This window comes from Pygocentrus nattereri, chromosome 12 (assembly GCF_015220715.1).
Source record: "Pygocentrus nattereri isolate fPygNat1 chromosome 12, fPygNat1.pri, whole genome shotgun sequence".
Lineage (NCBI taxonomy): Eukaryota > Metazoa > Chordata > Actinopteri > Characiformes > Serrasalmidae > Pygocentrus > Pygocentrus nattereri.
Window position 1 is genome coordinate 34,488,673 of NC_051222.1, and position 17,500 is coordinate 34,506,172.

The 17,500-nt window shown below is 38.8% G+C and overlaps 1 protein-coding gene and 1 pseudogene across 1 annotated transcript in view; both read left to right on the plus strand.

Moving 5' to 3' along the window:
* LOC108411845 overlaps positions 1-1,636 on the plus strand; it is a 13,550-nt pseudogene extending 11,914 nt beyond the window's left edge.
* Positions 1,637-1,792: 156 nt separating this feature from the next.
* The window catches only part of LOC108425090, a 16,549-nt gene continuing 841 nt past the window's right edge, over positions 1,793-17,500 (plus strand). The window contains exons 1-13 of the mRNA XM_037543770.1: positions 1,793-2,572; positions 4,280-4,442; positions 5,199-5,391; positions 5,869-5,967; positions 6,469-6,567; positions 7,069-7,167; positions 8,174-8,275; positions 9,184-9,288; positions 9,689-9,787; positions 10,158-10,229; positions 12,840-14,868; positions 14,991-15,062; positions 15,456-15,563. Of these exons, the coding sequence (XP_037399667.1) occupies positions 2,374-2,572; positions 4,280-4,442; positions 5,199-5,391; positions 5,869-5,967; positions 6,469-6,567; positions 7,069-7,167; positions 8,174-8,275; positions 9,184-9,288; positions 9,689-9,787; positions 10,158-10,229; positions 12,840-14,868; positions 14,991-15,062; positions 15,456-15,563 (3,439 nt within the window). The 5' untranslated portion in view covers positions 1,793-2,373. The remainder of the gene's footprint in view (positions 2,573-4,279; positions 4,443-5,198; positions 5,392-5,868; positions 5,968-6,468; positions 6,568-7,068; positions 7,168-8,173; positions 8,276-9,183; positions 9,289-9,688; positions 9,788-10,157; positions 10,230-12,839; positions 14,869-14,990; positions 15,063-15,455; positions 15,564-17,500) is intronic.

Consider the following 17,500-nt stretch of genomic DNA (forward strand, 5'->3'; position numbering starts at 1 on the left):
TGTAATAGTGTTAACATGCTGAGCATTCAGTAGGTCAGTACAACTACTTATTTTTGTGCAGCAGTAAAGCTTCGTAAACAATTCGTAAAATGTGAGTTACAGTCATAGTTCTACAGTTTTTCAGAGTATATTCATGCATTTTTGCATTTTTATAACGTGTTTGTAAAGAGTGAAATCAGCTAACGCAGCTGCGCGAGAAAGCCACATTCTGAAGTTTTAAAATGGCGGTGTAGTTTTTTGAAGCTGCTCTCTTGGTCCGTGAACACTACGACAGGAATTCGCCGAAAACTACATTTCCCATCCTGCCTCGCTTCCTCCTGCACGGCTGTGTGGCTAATTGGTGATTTTCTGTGCTTCGTCCAAACGGACAGAAAGGTAAGGAATTCCCTATTTATGCTGGTTTGTGTGTTTTTTGTGTGTTTTTTGTGTGTTTGAAGACGTTTGTTTATCCTTAAGACTCGGGAAATGACATGGAATTGGGTTCTTAGGCGTTAGTTTCCCGAATGAACGCTGCTAATTAGGCTAGGCTAGCGGAGCGAGCCGGGCAGGGCGGAGGAGCAGCGCTGACAGCTCAGCCTCGGAGCCTCGGAGCCTTCGCTGACAGCTCAGTTACACCGGCGAGTTTGGCGACTATTAAACAGCGTTTTAGACGCTAAACATATTTTTAGACGCACTGCTGTAAGGTAACATCACGTATTCCCTACGCTTCGTTTTCCCCTACACTGGCAAATTTTCCTGTCTGTGTAATAAAAACACTTTGTTGGCATTTGTCACCAATTCATATGAGGCGTTATCATATGTCCTTTTCCCCATTAAATCGGTTGGCAAGACCATCTAAGCTGGGTTTGGACTTAAAATCTGTGTGATTAGTGGGCTTTTCCCCGCGGAAATTCATATAATCAGTTCATGTCTGTTTTCATGTAATTACATTTCATAAAACTTCACAGATTAAGTTTCTGTCTTATTTCTTTAAAAGTTGTGGCCCGAATGCGACCAAAGTCAAAGTGCGTATTGGTTGCTAGGCAGATTCTGCAGAGTCCAACCAATCATTAAATCGTGTATGACTTCGGGTATTTCCGCCGTAAGTACTGACAGGCGGAAAGAGCCGAACTCTGTTCGGAGCGCAGCGCTGTTACAGCCTCGCTGCCCGGGTTTCGCCCAGAGTGGGGGGGAGGGGCAGAGAGCGAGCAGGAGAGGGGGGAGGGGAGAGAGCGTGCAGCGGTGGGGGGAGGGGAGAGAGCGCAGAGAGAGAGCAGAGCAGGTCAGCGGTGGGGGGAGGGGAGGGCATGGTGCTGGTGTTGGTTGAGAGGTGGTCCTGCAGTCCTGTAGTTCTGAGCACTTTCTGCAGCAGATCAGACAAACAGAACAACATGCTGAGATGTTTTACTGGGGAGCCCTTACATGTTTTAATCAGCTAGTAATTGTGTGAATCTAGTGCCTTTCCTGCACTGCAGGGCTGAAATCAGCTGTTTTTCTTAAAAACGTTGTTTCTGTACATCAGAGTCTCCAAACAGTTTTCTAGAGCTGAAAGAACAAGAGCAGTTAAATTCTGCATGTTGCAGTACTTTTGATTGGCTGTAATAAAACTTAAATCTCAATCTTTAAACCTACTGTTTGCTTTCTCATAGAGAAGTAACGAGTAGGAAAATTTAAGGGAACCCAGGCTGTTAACACTTTCAACAGTGTACATATCCAATACTATTAAAGTACTATTATGCATATTACAGTGCTATTAAATTATTATATATAAACAAGAAAGAAATGTTTATTATGAAAAGAATATGGCAAATAGGCAAAGTTCCTGTATGACTAGGCCCCCATTGTCACACTGTGATGTCAGGTGTTTGCATTGAGATCAGTCCTGTGGTAAATAAGACAATCAACAAGTTTGTCTCCTGAGTAATATCACGTTCTAGCTAAAGTGGGAAAGACCGAATGATATATTGGAGGTAAATGAGAATAGCTTCCTGTTCCTCGCTTAGTGGACGAGAGAGAGCATCCATTTGATGTGGAAAACAATAATGGCAACCTACTATTAGAGAGGTTTTATCTATTTTTAATAATGAGTAGTGTTTTGCTTGGTTTGTATAATTAAATTTAATAGACTTGAACATGTACCTCATATCAGGGCCTTTATGTCCCTTTATGTCTGAACAGTCAGGGTTCGCTTTAAGAACAGTATGAAAAAGTTAAGTATTTGTAAATAGCTGACGGTAAACCTCTTTGTCAATCTGAACAGTAAAAGTCTTTTCAAAAGTACTCATCCTTGGCCCTGAAGAAAACACTCCAAAGCCTGGTTGTGCTCTTTTTAAATGTTTTGGATGAAAACTTTGGATGTGGCAGTGATGGGCACTTCTGTTTTTGGAGGAGCATATGTTGATTTTTATGTGTTTTTCTGTGATTTGTTTAGAATCTTTATTATCCTATTTTATCCAGTCAATATATGGACAGTTCCTTGAAGAATTAAAAATGTCACGAAGAATCAGTCCACTGCAAGACTCCATACATCATGTGATCACAAAGACTGACAAGACATCAAAGCTAGAGGTGAAGTACATCAATCCCTTGAAAGGTAGGTTAAATATGTACCTGCACATGTTTTATCTGTATGATAGATCATTGTTCTAAAATAAGTGTTTCTTCATTGTTCTCTTCAGTTAACAGCCACTATACACAAAGGGCAGTTACATTTTGTAAATGCTGCGTGAAAAAACTTATGCATCTATCAGAGCATGGAAGCCAGAGAAAAACCTGGGCAGTTGTTCTTTTTTTTTGTTAATTAAACTTTAAAATTATAAAGGAAAGAAAACTGTAATTGAATCACGGTGACTTTAATTCAGTTGTTCCCATTTGAAAGAAAGCAGAATAACACCCTACAAATAAGCACTTCTGGAACAGTTACTTAAGTCATAGTGACTAGTTTAAAAAGCAGAATTATCTAGAAATTACCATTTTTTTTGTTTCCAAAGGTATGAAGGTAATGATGTCAGTGGAGTACACGGCTGGATGGCTCCATACCAAACTACCAAACTTAGTCTTTAAGCCAATTCTAATTGAACATTTCTAATACTGTCCCACTAATGAGCAACAATAAAAGTAACATTTTTTATTTTGTCCAAACGTTGAAGCCTTTTCGTGTATATTTTGATTAAAATTTTTTTTAAATGTGGCTGAATTGCAAAATTCACGGTACTTATTTAGATACATCTGGGATACTGTGTTAACTATAACCCTATTTCCTAAAAAGTTGTGTTGCTGTGCAAAATGTAAATAAAAACAAAATGCAATGATATGCAAATCATTTAAATCCTGTATTTCATTGAGAGTAGTACAAAGACAACCCATCAGATGTTGAAACTAAGAAATTTTGTTTTTTGAAAAATATATGCTCACTTTTAATTTGATGCTAGCAATACATTCCAAAAAATTTGGGACGGGGCCTGTTTACCAGAGGTGATGAAACACACTTCTTTTAACAGCACTATAAGCGTTTGGGAACTGAGGAGACATTGCTGTTGTTTAGAAAGTGAACTGTTTTCTGTTCTTATTTGATTCAGGATTTCAGCTGCTGAGCAGTTCAGGGTCTCCTTTGTCATATTTTTCATTTCATAATGCGGCATGTTTTCAGTGTTGACATGTCTGGACTGCAGGCAGGTCTGTTTAGCACCCATACTCTTTTAATACGGAGCAATGCTGCGATAATACATGCAGAATGTGGTTTGACATTGTCTTGCTGAAATAATTAAGGCTTTCCCTGAAAAAGATGTCGTCTGGATGGCAGCATATATTGCTAAAACGTATGTATTGTTCAACATTAATGGTGCCTTCACAGATGTGTACATCATACCATGTGCACTAATGCCCCTCATACCATCATGAATGCTGGTTTTTGAACTATGCATTGACATTAATCCAGGTGGTCTTGATTTCCAAAAAAAAATTCAAATGTTGACTTGTCACACGACAGGACACTTTTCCACTTCCCCTCAGTCCATTTTAACTGTTTTGGAAAGTGTTGTCTGCATCAAATTTGATATGGTCATATACTGTGTTTAAATCTATAAAATTGTAATATTTTATTTATGTGTACCATTTTCAATTAAATATAAGGTTTAAATGATTTGCACATCATTGCATTTTGTTTTTATTTACACACTGTGCAACTATTTTGGAAATGGGATTGTAATTGTATTACTGTTTCAGTACTTAATCAGATTAGTGGCGCTATTTTGTTGGTGTAGCAATTTGTTAATGTGTATCTTTATCATTTTTTTTGCAGGACGAGGTGTCTTCTCCTTAGCTCAATTTTCCAAACGTGATTTTGTGGTTGAGTACAGGGGGGATAGGATTGATTTTTATGAAGCTCAACGAAGAAGAAGACTCTATCACAGTCTTTGTACTGTGTTCATGTTTGACTTCAAATGGAAGGGGAAAATGTGGTGGTAAGTGACTATGAATAGCTAAATCTCAGTTCAGATTGTACAAGTAAAAGGATCTATCCTGATGGAATGAAATGGAAATTTAACTTAAAGGGGGCCTGTTATTCTGTTCTTTTTTTATCTTTAGTTTATGTAGCTTTTTGTGTACGTAAACGTTCTGTAAGGTTACAAAGCTCACAGTTCACTCCAGGGGGAGAAACTCTCTCCCACAGAACCCACTTTTCTCAACTGCCTGAAATGCCTCATTGGAATTCCAGGCCTTTTCCTTTGTTATAAGACGAAGCAGTGTCATAACAGTCCTTACTGCCCACGTAATGGCGAGCTCATTGCGCCCTCACACAGCGCACAGCGGCTATTGAAGTCATTCAAGCACTCTATTGGTTGTTCAATAAACCAACTCACTGATGAGCTCACTGGGCTCATCGGGAGGCGGGGCTTAAAGACACAGGAGCTCTAACAGGGCAAACAGAGATGTACAGTATGAGAAAAATGTGTTTTTGGAATGTATTCGATTAGACCACAAAAATGAAATTATGAACATTGAAAATAAGCATAATAGTTTCCTTGTAATCGAAATTAGCACTTGCAGTCTGAGTGGTCAGTAATTACTTAATGGTCTTTTTTGTACATGACTTTGTGTTGCTGAACTCTCACAAAACTACATAGCTGTGATCTCACTTCCTGTGTGTCAGATAGGAACAGATATATACTTGTTATCCCTTCAGTTATCTTTTTTCTCATTCTGTCTCTCTTGTAAAGTATTGATGCTGCCAAAGAAGATGGATCATTTGGGAGGTTGGTTAACGATGACCACAAGCACCCAAATTGCAGAATGAAGATGATTGAAGTAGATGGAAGGCCACATCTCTGCCTGTTTGCCATAGAGGACATAAAAGAGGGAGATGAAATCACCTACGATTATGGAGGAGGTGACTGGCCATGGCGAAAGAAGGTATATAAAGTTTTTTTTAATGAAAAAATTTAAAAAGGAAAGACAGTGCATTCTGTAATTTATTAATTGACAAATGTTCGAAAGTGACTAACCACTGGAAAATGTTTGTCTCAGACTGTGAAGGTAAACATAGCATTATGCCTTAAAGTCTTTTTTCATTAATTTATGTTTAGATGTATTTTATTTAGAGATGTAATCAGATGTTAGAGATGAAAATACTCTCAGCTAGGATAGTGTCTCCACAAGTCACATGGTCACAAAATGTGTTAAGCGTCCTCACAAAGAATGTTTAAGCCTTAATGTGTGTAAGCAGTGAGGAAACACTACATTTGCATATCTCAGTGCATGTTTGAGTTTTGCAAAGTTGTAACATGTCTTCTGCTTTATGTTTGGTCCAGTGTAATAGAAGTGTTATGTGTATATGAAGTCTGTCTTTGGATTTCTTAGTTAATTTCTCAATGTACCATATTTGAACAGGTTAGGGAGGACACAGTTTCCAAGAGTAACATCAAAGAGAGTCAGCCACCATCCCTGTCAGAACCTGTTCTGTCTACTTGTTCCTCAGCAAGTGATCAGGTAAGCCTCTTTTGGTCATTGACATGTGTTCCTTAGACATGAAAATAGCCAACCTTGATACGTGTAGCATTACAATATATAGAATTAGGAAATGAAAGGGCAAAAGTATATCGTGAGCAAGTTTGGAAGTTCCAGAACATCATATTTGTCAGTTATGTTTGTTGTATGTGATGACTTCACGGAGTCCCCACGATGCAGGCTTTGCTCAAATGTGTGTAAATGTAAGAGATGTTGGGAAAATACTCTCAGCTAGGATAGTGTCCCCACAAGTCACATGGTCACAAAATGTGTTAAGCGTCCTCACAAAGAATGTTTAAGCCTTAATGTGTGTAAGCAGTGAGGAAACACTACATTTGCATATCTCAGTGCATGTTTGAGTTTTGCAAAGTTGTAACATGTCTTCTGCTTTAAGTTTGGTCCAATGTAATAGAAGTGTTATGTGTATATGAAGTCTGTCTTTGCATTTCTTAGTTAATTTCTCAATGTACCATATTTGAACAGGTTAGGGAGGACACAGTTTCCAGGAGTAACATCAAAGAGAGTCAGCCACCATCCCTGTCAGAACCTGTTCTTTCTACTTGTTCCTCAGCAAGTGATCAGGTAAGCCTCTTTTGGTCATTGACAGGTGTTCCTTAGACATGAAAATAGCCAACTTTGATTTTTGTAGCTTTACGATATATAGAATTAGAAAATGAAAGGGCAAAAGTATATCGTGAGCAAGTTTGGAAGTTTCAGAACATCATATTTGTCAGTTATGTTTGTTGTCTGTGATGACTTCACGGAGTCCCCACGATGCAGGCTTTGGTCAAATGTGTGTAAATGAGAGAGATGTTGGGAAAATACTCTCAGCTAGGATAGTGTCCCCACAAGTCACATGGTCACAAAATGTGTTAAGCGTCCTCACAAAGAATGTTTAAGCCTTAATGTGTGTAAGCAGTGAGGAAATACTACATTTGCATATCTCAGTGCATGTTTGAGTTTTGTAAAGTTGTAACATGTCTTCTGCTTTAAGTTTGGTCCAATGTAATAGAAGTGTTATGTGTATATGAAGTCTGTCTTTGCATTTCTTAGTTAATTTCTCAATATACCATATTTGAACAGGTTAGGGAGGACACGGTTTCCAGGAGTAACATCAAAGAGAGTCAGCCACCATCCCTGTCAGAACCTGTTCTTTCTACTTGTTCCTCAGCAAGTGATCAGGTAAGCCTCTTTTGGTCATTGACAGGTGTTCCTTAGACATGAAAATAGCCAACTTTGATTTTTGTAACTTTACGATATATAGAATTAGAAAATGAAAGGGCAAAAGTATATCGTGAGCAAGTTTGGAAGTTTCAGAACATCATATTTGTCAGTTATGTTTGTTGTATGTGATGACTTAGGGGCAGTCGTGGGCTGGAGGTTAGGGAACTGGCCCTGTGACCGGAAGGTTGCCGGTTCAATCCCCAGCGCCGACAGTCCATGACTGAGGTGTCCTTGAGCAAGACACCTAACCCCCAATTGCTCCCCAGGCGCCATGGATAGGGCTGCCCACCGCTCCGGGCAAGTGTGCTCACTGCCCCCTAGTGTGTGTGTGGTGTTTCACTTGCATGGATGGGTTAAATGCGGAGATGGAATTTCCCTGGTTGTGGGATCAAAACAGTATCACTTAACTTAACTTCACGGAGTCCCCACGATGCAGGCTTTGGTCAAATGTGTGTAAATGAGAGAGTTGTTGGGAAAATACTCTCAGCTAGGACAGTGTCCCCACAAGTCACATGGTCACAAAATGTGTTAAGCGTCCTCACAAAGAATGTTTAGGCCTTAATGTGCATAAGCACTTTGAGTGACAGATGTAAGCATTAATTACAAAAATGTTTATATATCTGAATGAATGTCAGTGCACTATAAAGCCTGTCTAAAAGTCCGATTTTAATGTTGAAATCTTTTACCTCAGAGGCCTGTAAGTTTTTGAATTCTGTTTCTTAATCTTTTTTACACTTAGGAAATACATTTTTTATGTAATTAAGGACCAGTTTTATTCCAACCAAAGATGAAAATCTAGCAGACAATCCAGTTCAAAGTCTAGAGCTGAAGATTTCTGATTTGTTACATTGTGATTCTAAAGTGTCGATATTTTTATACATAAACAGTGAACATATCTTTAAATTACATAGCATCTCTTGTACTTTGGTCACATTTGCTGTCTATTTGTACCATATATGTACAGAGAACTGGAAAGAACACAATATCAGAAAACAGTGCTCAAGAGAACGATCAGCTGTTGCAATCAGGACCCGTTCTGTCTGCTTGTTCCTCAGCAAGTGATCAAGTAAGTCTCTTGTGGTCATTCCCAAGTGTTTCTTAGATCGGAAAATTGCCAACAAGGCTGAAATTGAATTTTGCATCTTTACAGTATATGTAGAATTAGAAAATCAAAGGGGAAAATTATATCTTGAGCTGTGACAATCAGACGGTCATAAAGTGTGTTAAGCGTCCTCAAAGTATTTTTGACCTTGAATTCATTTTTTAAATTTTGTATTCACTATTGTTGAATGGAACTATTGATATAGCTCATTAATGTAAGCTTGTCACAGTTATTACATAAATGCTAAATTTATTTGACATGATCACAATTATGTAAGTCATTAGATTTCACAGTCATTGTTACAAAAAGCAGAATTTGAACTGGGTGCATTGTGGTGAGGAAATAAATATACTTGATGATATTATGAGGCTTATGAAAACAGTTATGACTTAGAGTGAGTTTGTTTTTGTTAACAGTGCAGCTAATTCTAATGTTTTCAGCATGTATGATGGCAAAATTCGTTTTTTTTTTTTGATAATTTAGTTCTTTGTGGGGAAAAACTACTCATTCTTTTCATAACTTACTAATCTGTAGACACTTGTGAGTATGTATATGCACACAACAGTGTAGTTTATTATTTAGCTACTAAGCAAACACAGGTTAATCAGTTAATTCAGCTTCTTTTGGCTTGCATACAGTGAACAATTAAATCATTAATCACTATTATTTGTATGACAAAAGTGATCATGACGGGCCAAGATTTAACCACCTACTTTCTGAAAATCTGTTTAAAGTCTGGAGTTGAAGCCATTTGATTGTTCTCAGTCTTGTCTAAAGGATAATATTCTTAAAGGGGTTTTTGTTCAATTGCATAGCATCTCTTCAGTTGTGTACTAGGACTCATGATTTTGTAAAATTTTACAATATATTAGCAGAGGACCAAGAAGGACACAATTTCAGAGATCAGTGCTCAAGAGAACTGTCTGCCATTGCAGTCCAGACCTGCTCTGTCTGCATGTTCCTCAGCAAGTGATAAGGTAAGTCTCTCTTGCGGTTTGTTAGGCATGAAAATCACCAACTCTGAATTTTGTACAAGAGCTTCTTAGGGCACAGTACAGATTTTGCTTGCTTTAAGGTCATTTTCATACTTGATTAACTTGTGTGTGTGTGTATACTTGTCAGCCTAAGTTATATGCTCATAATACTGAAATTGTGTAGGATTTTAAGCATACCTTGGGCTTTGCAAAGTATGTCTTACCATTATCTCACATTTTAATTCCAAAATATATAATATTACAGATGACAGAGGAGGACACAGTTTTGCTGTTTTGTCAAAGAGAATCATTAGTCACTGTCATAGTCAAGACTCCTTCTTGCTACCTGTTCTACCTATTCATGTTCAAGTCTCTTGTAGTCATGTACATTTGAACTTTACAGATGAGAAATTCCAATCCTGAGAAGACTGCATGGGTCACCCCTATGTCTCGTCAGTCAGAGCCTCTGAAGGATCACAGCAACAACAGCAGTTCTGGGCAGGTACATTTCTTTAGAAGTCATTAGTTTTTAAAAGCTTTCTGAAGTTGTAATCAGGACATGGGCTCAGCTGAACTTTTGACTTTTGAAGTTTCTAATTACAGTATAGCACACTAACAATTCAGTATGAATGAACTTTCATACAATTTTCTGTTTTGAGAAGAAATGTTAGAACGTAATAAAGGCTCTCATGTCAATACACCTTGCCAGTCTTAGTTAAATTGTCCGTAGATTTAATACTGTATGGAATTATTTTTAAGTTCAGCCTGTTACTACATTTGTGCAACTATGTTATGAGCATACTTCTTTTTTACATTGTTGAGGGAGTTGTAGAGTTAAATCAATGTTGTATGTTTTTCTTCTTTTATTGAAGAGTTCTTCGTCTGGAAATACTGATGACGAGCATGCATGTGTACCTAAATTAAGAAGGACTAGAAGTATTCTTGTAAGTATATCATATTCATTCCAAAGCAGATACATTTCATTAGAATATTAATTCATAACTTAAAATTTCAGTGAATTTATGGGCATGTGCCGGTATAAGGTATATACAGTATATTGCAACATTAAAGACACACAGTAACGTTATTGTGAACTTCAAAACATTAAAAAAGCTGCAGGCCATAGACACACAACAGCCATTATTTAACAAACTCTCACTGCCACTGCAGTGTCGTGCACGTGTTAAGGTTATTACACACCAAGCAAGATGAGGAAAAAAATGCAAAATATTCAGATGTAGTCAGCAATTTATTATTATTATTAAAAATGTATTTTTGTTATCATCTAATTTCTATGGCAAACTGTGACATAATACAGGATGCTTATCACTTTGGAATTGTGAAAGGAGAAGTTTTTAACATTTCAGCAGTTAAAATAGAGCTTCATGAAATATTTCGCACACCTCATATCTCCATCAATCTGTGCAAATAAGGTAAAGTAAATGCTCTTTACAGAAAGGGGTAAAAGTTTTGATCTTTAGTTGACTTAATATGATATCTCAGTGGAATTTATGTCTGGGTATTGACTAAGGGGCATTCCATATCTAATTTTCATTTTCTTTAGACGTAAGTATGCTTGATTTTGTATTTTCACTTGTTCTGTTGCTGTTTGATCAAATTGAACACCAGGTTTACTTCTAAACTGATTGGGCTGATATCCTCCTGTGAAATTCTCAAATACACCACTGAATTCCTTTTTGCCAATGCCTCTTGCAGTGAGCCAAGTCATGCCCGTACTTTGACACTAGAATCACTGAGACTGAACATGGGTATGATGTTCAATCTGCAGAATGTAGTGACTGTTTTACTAGACATCCTAGATCTTCTATAATTTGTACGTCAGGTAGTATGACACAAAACTAGAAACAAATTCACAGCCCTTTTCAGAATGACGTAATTTTATTCTTGTAAAATATTTCTTTGTATATGCATTATATTGCCAAATGTATTCACTCGTCTGCCTTCACACGCATACGAACTGGAATGATATCCCATTCTTAATCCATAGGGTTTGATATGATGTTGTGGGTGATGCCCACCCTTTGCAGCTATAACAGCTTCAACTCTTCTGGGAACACTTTCCACAAGGGTTAGGAGTGTGTTTATGGGAATTTTTGACCATTATTCAAAACACATTTGTGAGGTCAGACTGGACGAGAAGGCCTGGCTCGCAGTCTCCGGTCTAATTCATCCCAAAGGTGTTCTGTTGGGTTGAGGTCAGGACTCTGTGCAGGCCAGTCAAGTTCTTCCACACCAAACTGGCTCATCCACGTCTTTATGGACCTTGCTTTGTGCACTGGTGCACAGTCATGTTGAAACAGGAAGGGGCCGTCCCCAAACTGTTCCCACAAAGTTGGGAGCATGAAATTGTCCAAAATCTCTTGCTTTGCTAAAAGCATTGAGTTCCTTTCACTGGAACTAAGGGGCTGAGCCCAACTCCTGAAAACAACGCTACACCATAATCCCCCCTCCACCAAACTTTACACTTGAGTTGAACTCAGAACCATCAGCCAACTGTGTTTGCACATTTGCACACTGTGGAATTCGACCTCTGCATTTAACCCATCTGTGCAGTGAAACACCCACATACATGCCCACTAGTGAACACACACACTAGGGAACAGTGAGCATACTTGCCCGAAGTGGCGGGAAGCCTTATCCATCTTTGCTCAAGGGCACTTCAGTCATTTCAGCCAAGGGGATCGAAGTGGCAACCTTCCGGTCACAAGGCTGGTTCCCTAACCTCCAGCCCACGACTGACTCCATTGGCACAATGAAGTCAGACAAGTACTGTTCTTCTAGCAACCGCCAAACCCAGGCTCATCCATCGGATTACCCTAGAGTCCAGTAGCAGTGTTTTGCAGCACTGCTTTTGACGCTTTGCATTGCGCTTGGTAATGTAAGGCTTGGATGCAGCTGCTTGGCCATGGAAACCCATTCCATGAAGCTCTCTACGCTGTTCTTGAGCTGATCTGAAGGCCACATGAAGTTCGGAGGTCTGTAGCAATTGACTCTGCAGAAAGTCGGCGACCTCTGCGCACTATGTGCCTCAGCATCTGACCCCATCTGGCCTATCACTTTATGGCTGAGTTGCTGTCATTCCCAATCGCTTCCACTTTGTTATAATCCCACTGACCGTTGACTGTGGAATATTTAGTAGTGAGGAAATTTCACGACGGGACTTGTTGCACAGGTGGCGTCCGATCACGGTACCACGCTGGAATTCACTGAGCTCCTGAGAGCGACCCATTCTTTCACTAATGTCTGTAGAAGCAGTCTGCAGGCCTAGGGGCTCGGCTTTATACACCTGTGACTGGAACACTGGAATTCAGTGATTTGGATGGGGGAGTGAATACTTTTGGCAATATAGTGTGCTATATTGGAATCCTGATTCAGTAGTCATTTGTCTTTCAGCAATCCATGAAAAAAGTAAATATTCAGAAAATCATGCAGGAGACAAATACTTGTCATATAGACTTGGTTTATGAATTTGCCTTTTAATTTCTGATGTTCTGATGCATTTAAAAAATGACCCTTGTATTATTGATTTTTAGATGAGAGGGTTTGTTCCTGAAGATTCAGATGAGCTATTTGATTCTACTTCAGACAGTGGAGAGGAGTACGTCCCTGACTCTAGAGATGAAAGGAACGAAAGTAGTTCAGAGAGTAGTACCTCCCGTAAACCAGTGAAATGGAGCTGTCTGTCTTCTGTGGATGAAGCTACCCCCTCTAATCTTGTCCCTCATAGCACATCTTCAGGTGTCATGGGTGTTACAGAGAGAAGCAACCTTGAAGTTATGGATCTAAATAAAAGTTCTGAAGTGATAGAGAGTGATGGAGTCTGCAGCAGTTCTGAGCTTGTGCAAGAAGAAGGGGCAGTAGTAGTCAATGCAGTCAGAAGAAAACGTGATGGTCGTAGAGCATATGACAAGAAACATTACTGTCTGTTTTGTTTGAAACCTTTTAGCAAGATGGCAAGACATCTGCAGTATGTCCATTCCAGTGAAAGAGAAGTGGCTATAGCATGCAGTTTCCCAAAGGGTTCTAAACAGAGAAAAATGCAATTGGATAATTTACGACATAGAGGGAACTTTGTCCATAATGCTTCTGTAATTAAAACAGGCAAGGGTGAACTGATTCCATGCAAACGACCACCGAAGAAAGCCCAAGGCACTGACTTTATGCATTGTGCATATTGCCAAGGGTTATTTACCAGGAATGTTCTTTGGCGACACATGAAGGTCTGTAAACTAGGCCCTGAAGGTTTTACTCCAAAACCTGGGAAGAACCGTGTCCAGTCTCTCTGTGCATTTGCACAGCCTGTACCTTCACACATAAGCAAAGCACTGTGGAAGGCTTTAAGCCTCATGCATGCAGATGAAATCACAGCTGCTGTCAAAAATGATAGCTGCATCATTCAGTTGGGGGAACATTTGTTGAACAAAGGTGGATCAACTGCAAAACATGAAGCATGCGTACGACAGAAGTTGCGAGAACTAGGAAAACTACTTATCACTGGCAGAAACGTTGCATCTCTAAAGACAATGGAAGATTTTATACATCCTCAAAACTACATGAAGATGGTTCAAGCTGTCAGACATACATGTGGATATGATAGTGAAGCCAACACATACAAAACTCCTTCTCTAGCAAAAAAACTTGGAATAAGCCTGATGAAGCTCAGCAAACTCATGAAAGCTAAAGCTTTGATTGCGAAAGACCACTGCTTGGCACAGAATTTCAGTAACTTCCAAGAAATACATAAAGAACGGTGGTGTGAACTGATCTCTGCAACAGCAGCACGAAATCTTGAGGAGTCAAAGTGGAATGCCCCCACAGTGTTGCCTTTTACAGAAGATGTGCAAAAACTTCATGCATTTCTCAATAAAATGCAAGAGGAGTTGATCAAGCAGTTATCAGCGGAGCCCACATCAAAATACTGGTCTGAGCTTGCAAAGGTCGCTTTGACTCAAATCATCCTCTTTAACCGTCGTAGAGAGGGAGAGGTATCGTGTATGCTCCTGTCTGCTTTCTTATCCAGGGACAGCAGTGATCCACATGATGATATAGATTGGGCCCTCTCTGAAGTTGAGAAAAAACTCTGCAGGCACTTTTCCAGAATTGTGATCAGAGGAAAAAGAGGACGTCCAGTTCCCATTCTGCTGACCCCTAAAATGCTGAATGCAGTAGAGTTGCTTGTGAAGAACAGGGAGACTTGTGGAGTGCTGAAAGACAATGTTTATCTCTTTGCCCGGCCATCAGCAATGTCACATTACAGAGGATCAGATTGTATCCGCAGCTTTGCGAAGTCTTGTAATGCAAATAGTCCTGATGCACTGACATCCACAAAACTGCGAAAACATGCTGCCACTCTTTCTACAGTTCTAAACTTGAAGGACACAGACATGGATCAGTTAGCAAACTTCCTGGGACATGACATCAGAATTCATAGGGAGTACTATCGCCTTCCTGAAAAGACCCTCCAACTTGCAAAAGTCAGCAAAGTTCTTATGGCATTAGAACAAGGGAGACTTGCGGACTTCAAGGGCAAGAATTTGGATGAGATCAATATTGACCCAAATGGTATATAACAGTTTCTGTGTTTTTATTATCTCATTCACAATGATACAACAGTACAGATGTTTTAATGTTGTGATCTACAAGCCTAATTAACTTACATTTTGTCAATGCTTGTATTTTTGCAGAGGAGATGGAGCTAATTGATGATGATGAAGGAAGAAGTGAGGTAGAGGATGAAACATATGAAGAACTTGGAGGTATTTTCATCATCAGGGGAGAACAGCATGGTATTTCGTGGGCTAGTTGAATAGTTGTTTTTCTTGGTTTTCCAAAAATAAATAAATAAATTGCAGTCTATAGTTGATTTGTACAGGAAATAAATAGGAACAAAATGTAATATGTTCAGTTATTATGCAAACTATGAAAACATTACAGAAGTACTGGCCCCAAGGATGTTTGGCTCTGGTTCTGGGGCGCTGGTGTCCAGAACAGTTAATATGTTAATAATTAGATAATCCTCCTACTTAAACAGATCCTAAACCTGAAAATGAACAGATGTGTTGAATCAGGAGTGTTTGAGCAGAAGAAAATCACCAAACTGTAGAATTTAAATGTAATGCTGTATGCTATAATGTTAAAACTTTCATCAGAAGCAATGCAAGAGGAGTCACCAGAAGCAACACAAGTACCACCACTTGACACTGCACTTATTTCCCTACCAGAGAGGAAGAAATCACTGAAGATACCTTCTGTTAAAGGTGACAGGCTAATTCTGCTTCTCTCAGTGTGTTTGCCACAAAGCACAAAAGTTTTAAGTTGTTGCTGACTTAGACCATGTAAAGAAAATTACCCTCATACAGTGTTTTTTTTTTGTTTTGTTTTTTTAATTATGAATGCTTGTGTGACAGAATGGTCCATAGTTAGGACCACATACCTTATCATTATCAGGTACAGATATCTGTTAACGTGGCCGATAGGTGTACACAGCAACACTGCTGTGCCTGTTGCATTGGCATAGGTCAGGGTCACTGGTATGACAAGTAAAATGAAACAGTTGGTATGAAAGCTATGCTGAAAAAAATTCTCTCTTAAAATTGTAGCTGTGGAAACAAAACTCACTAAGCAGCAACAATGGCAGAGCCAGGCAGAACACCTTATTTCACTGTATTTCCTACCTGATTACATGTCATCAGAAAAACAGGAACATCTTCTAAATCATCTAATGTCTTTTAAATTTTTGCACTGAATTAATTAAAGGAATAGTGTAATCTAGTATAAATAAAATTGTCATTCAACACAAAATAAAGATATGAAGTTAAATCGCCTAAACCTCATGTTTTAGTGACCACAGTAAACAGATTTTATTTTATTTTTTGCCACTGGTCATTGCTTAAAAGGACTATATGACACATTTAATTGTATTTTTTTTTTCTTGAGGTCTACTTATTACTTGAGTGGTCAAAATAATTTCTACATGAGTTTCCCAAACTCTTTTTTTTAAACAAAATTAAACAGGTTTTTGTTTCTATGCCTCTAAGATTGAAATATGATCAGTTATCTCTGTTCAGATTAGATTGTGCTTTGCACCTCATTCAGAAGTGAAAGACTTTATAGAACCTCAGTGTAAATAGGCAGGGATAAACTGCTGTAAGCTGAGTAGGTTGGTTCCTGTGATGCAGAACCTGAATTCAAAACTGGCTGTTCTTGCAGCATAGTTTCCATATATTATGGAGCCCTGGAGGGGACGGAGGGAAAAAAAATAAACTTGAGAGAACATTTTGCAGTTTATACACACGTTTTTCTTTTATTTGTGGTTATGATTTCTTAAATCGCTCCCTCATTTCTTTTAATCGTGGTCATGTTTTCTTTTTAACTCAACATGCGTTATTTGGTTTTTTGATTCGTGCACAAAGTAAATGTAATAGACGCAAGCTGCTAATATGTCCCTGAGACTGTCTGACTGGTTTTTATATATTAGAGTGATGAGATAATGAACAGAAATGCTCATTAGGTCTGATTGTGATTTGGGTAGTTAAGGAAAAGTGTAAGTGTTGAGGAAAGTGTAGTTCTCCTTCACAGCAAATGGCCCACGGTGTTTCTGCTCCTGCATCAAGCTGCGGTGTTAGAGACATCACACAATTACAGGACAAAATAATCAGCATTTCAGCATCCTCACATTAATATATTTACATCTAATCCATAGATTAGACCATCTATTAATCTCTCTCGCCATTTGACCTCATCCCACATGAACGTTTCTGTGTGTATTTGAGTTGGTTGAAATGACGCTGATCGTTTCTTCCTGTAATTGTGTGATGATCTCCAACACCACAGCTTGACTCAGGAGCACTGCATCTGTATCTGGTAAATATGATCATTAGAAAACGCAGTTTAGTGAAGATTACGGTTGTAGTTTATTGTCTGACTTCATTTCATGACCAAACTGCAGCTGCACTGATAAATCTGAGGGCTGTTTGTTGTGAAGAGGAGCTGCAGTTTCGTCATAACGCCCCAAATCAAAATCAGACCTGATTAGCATCTCTGTCCAGTATCTCATCAAACACATCAAAATCCGTCAGACTGGCTCAGGGAGCTGTTAGTTACTTCTGCACAAGACAAATAATGTGACCTGCGCACAAATCAAATAAGCAAACAATAAGTGTTCAGTTAAAAATAAAACGACCGCAATTAAAGA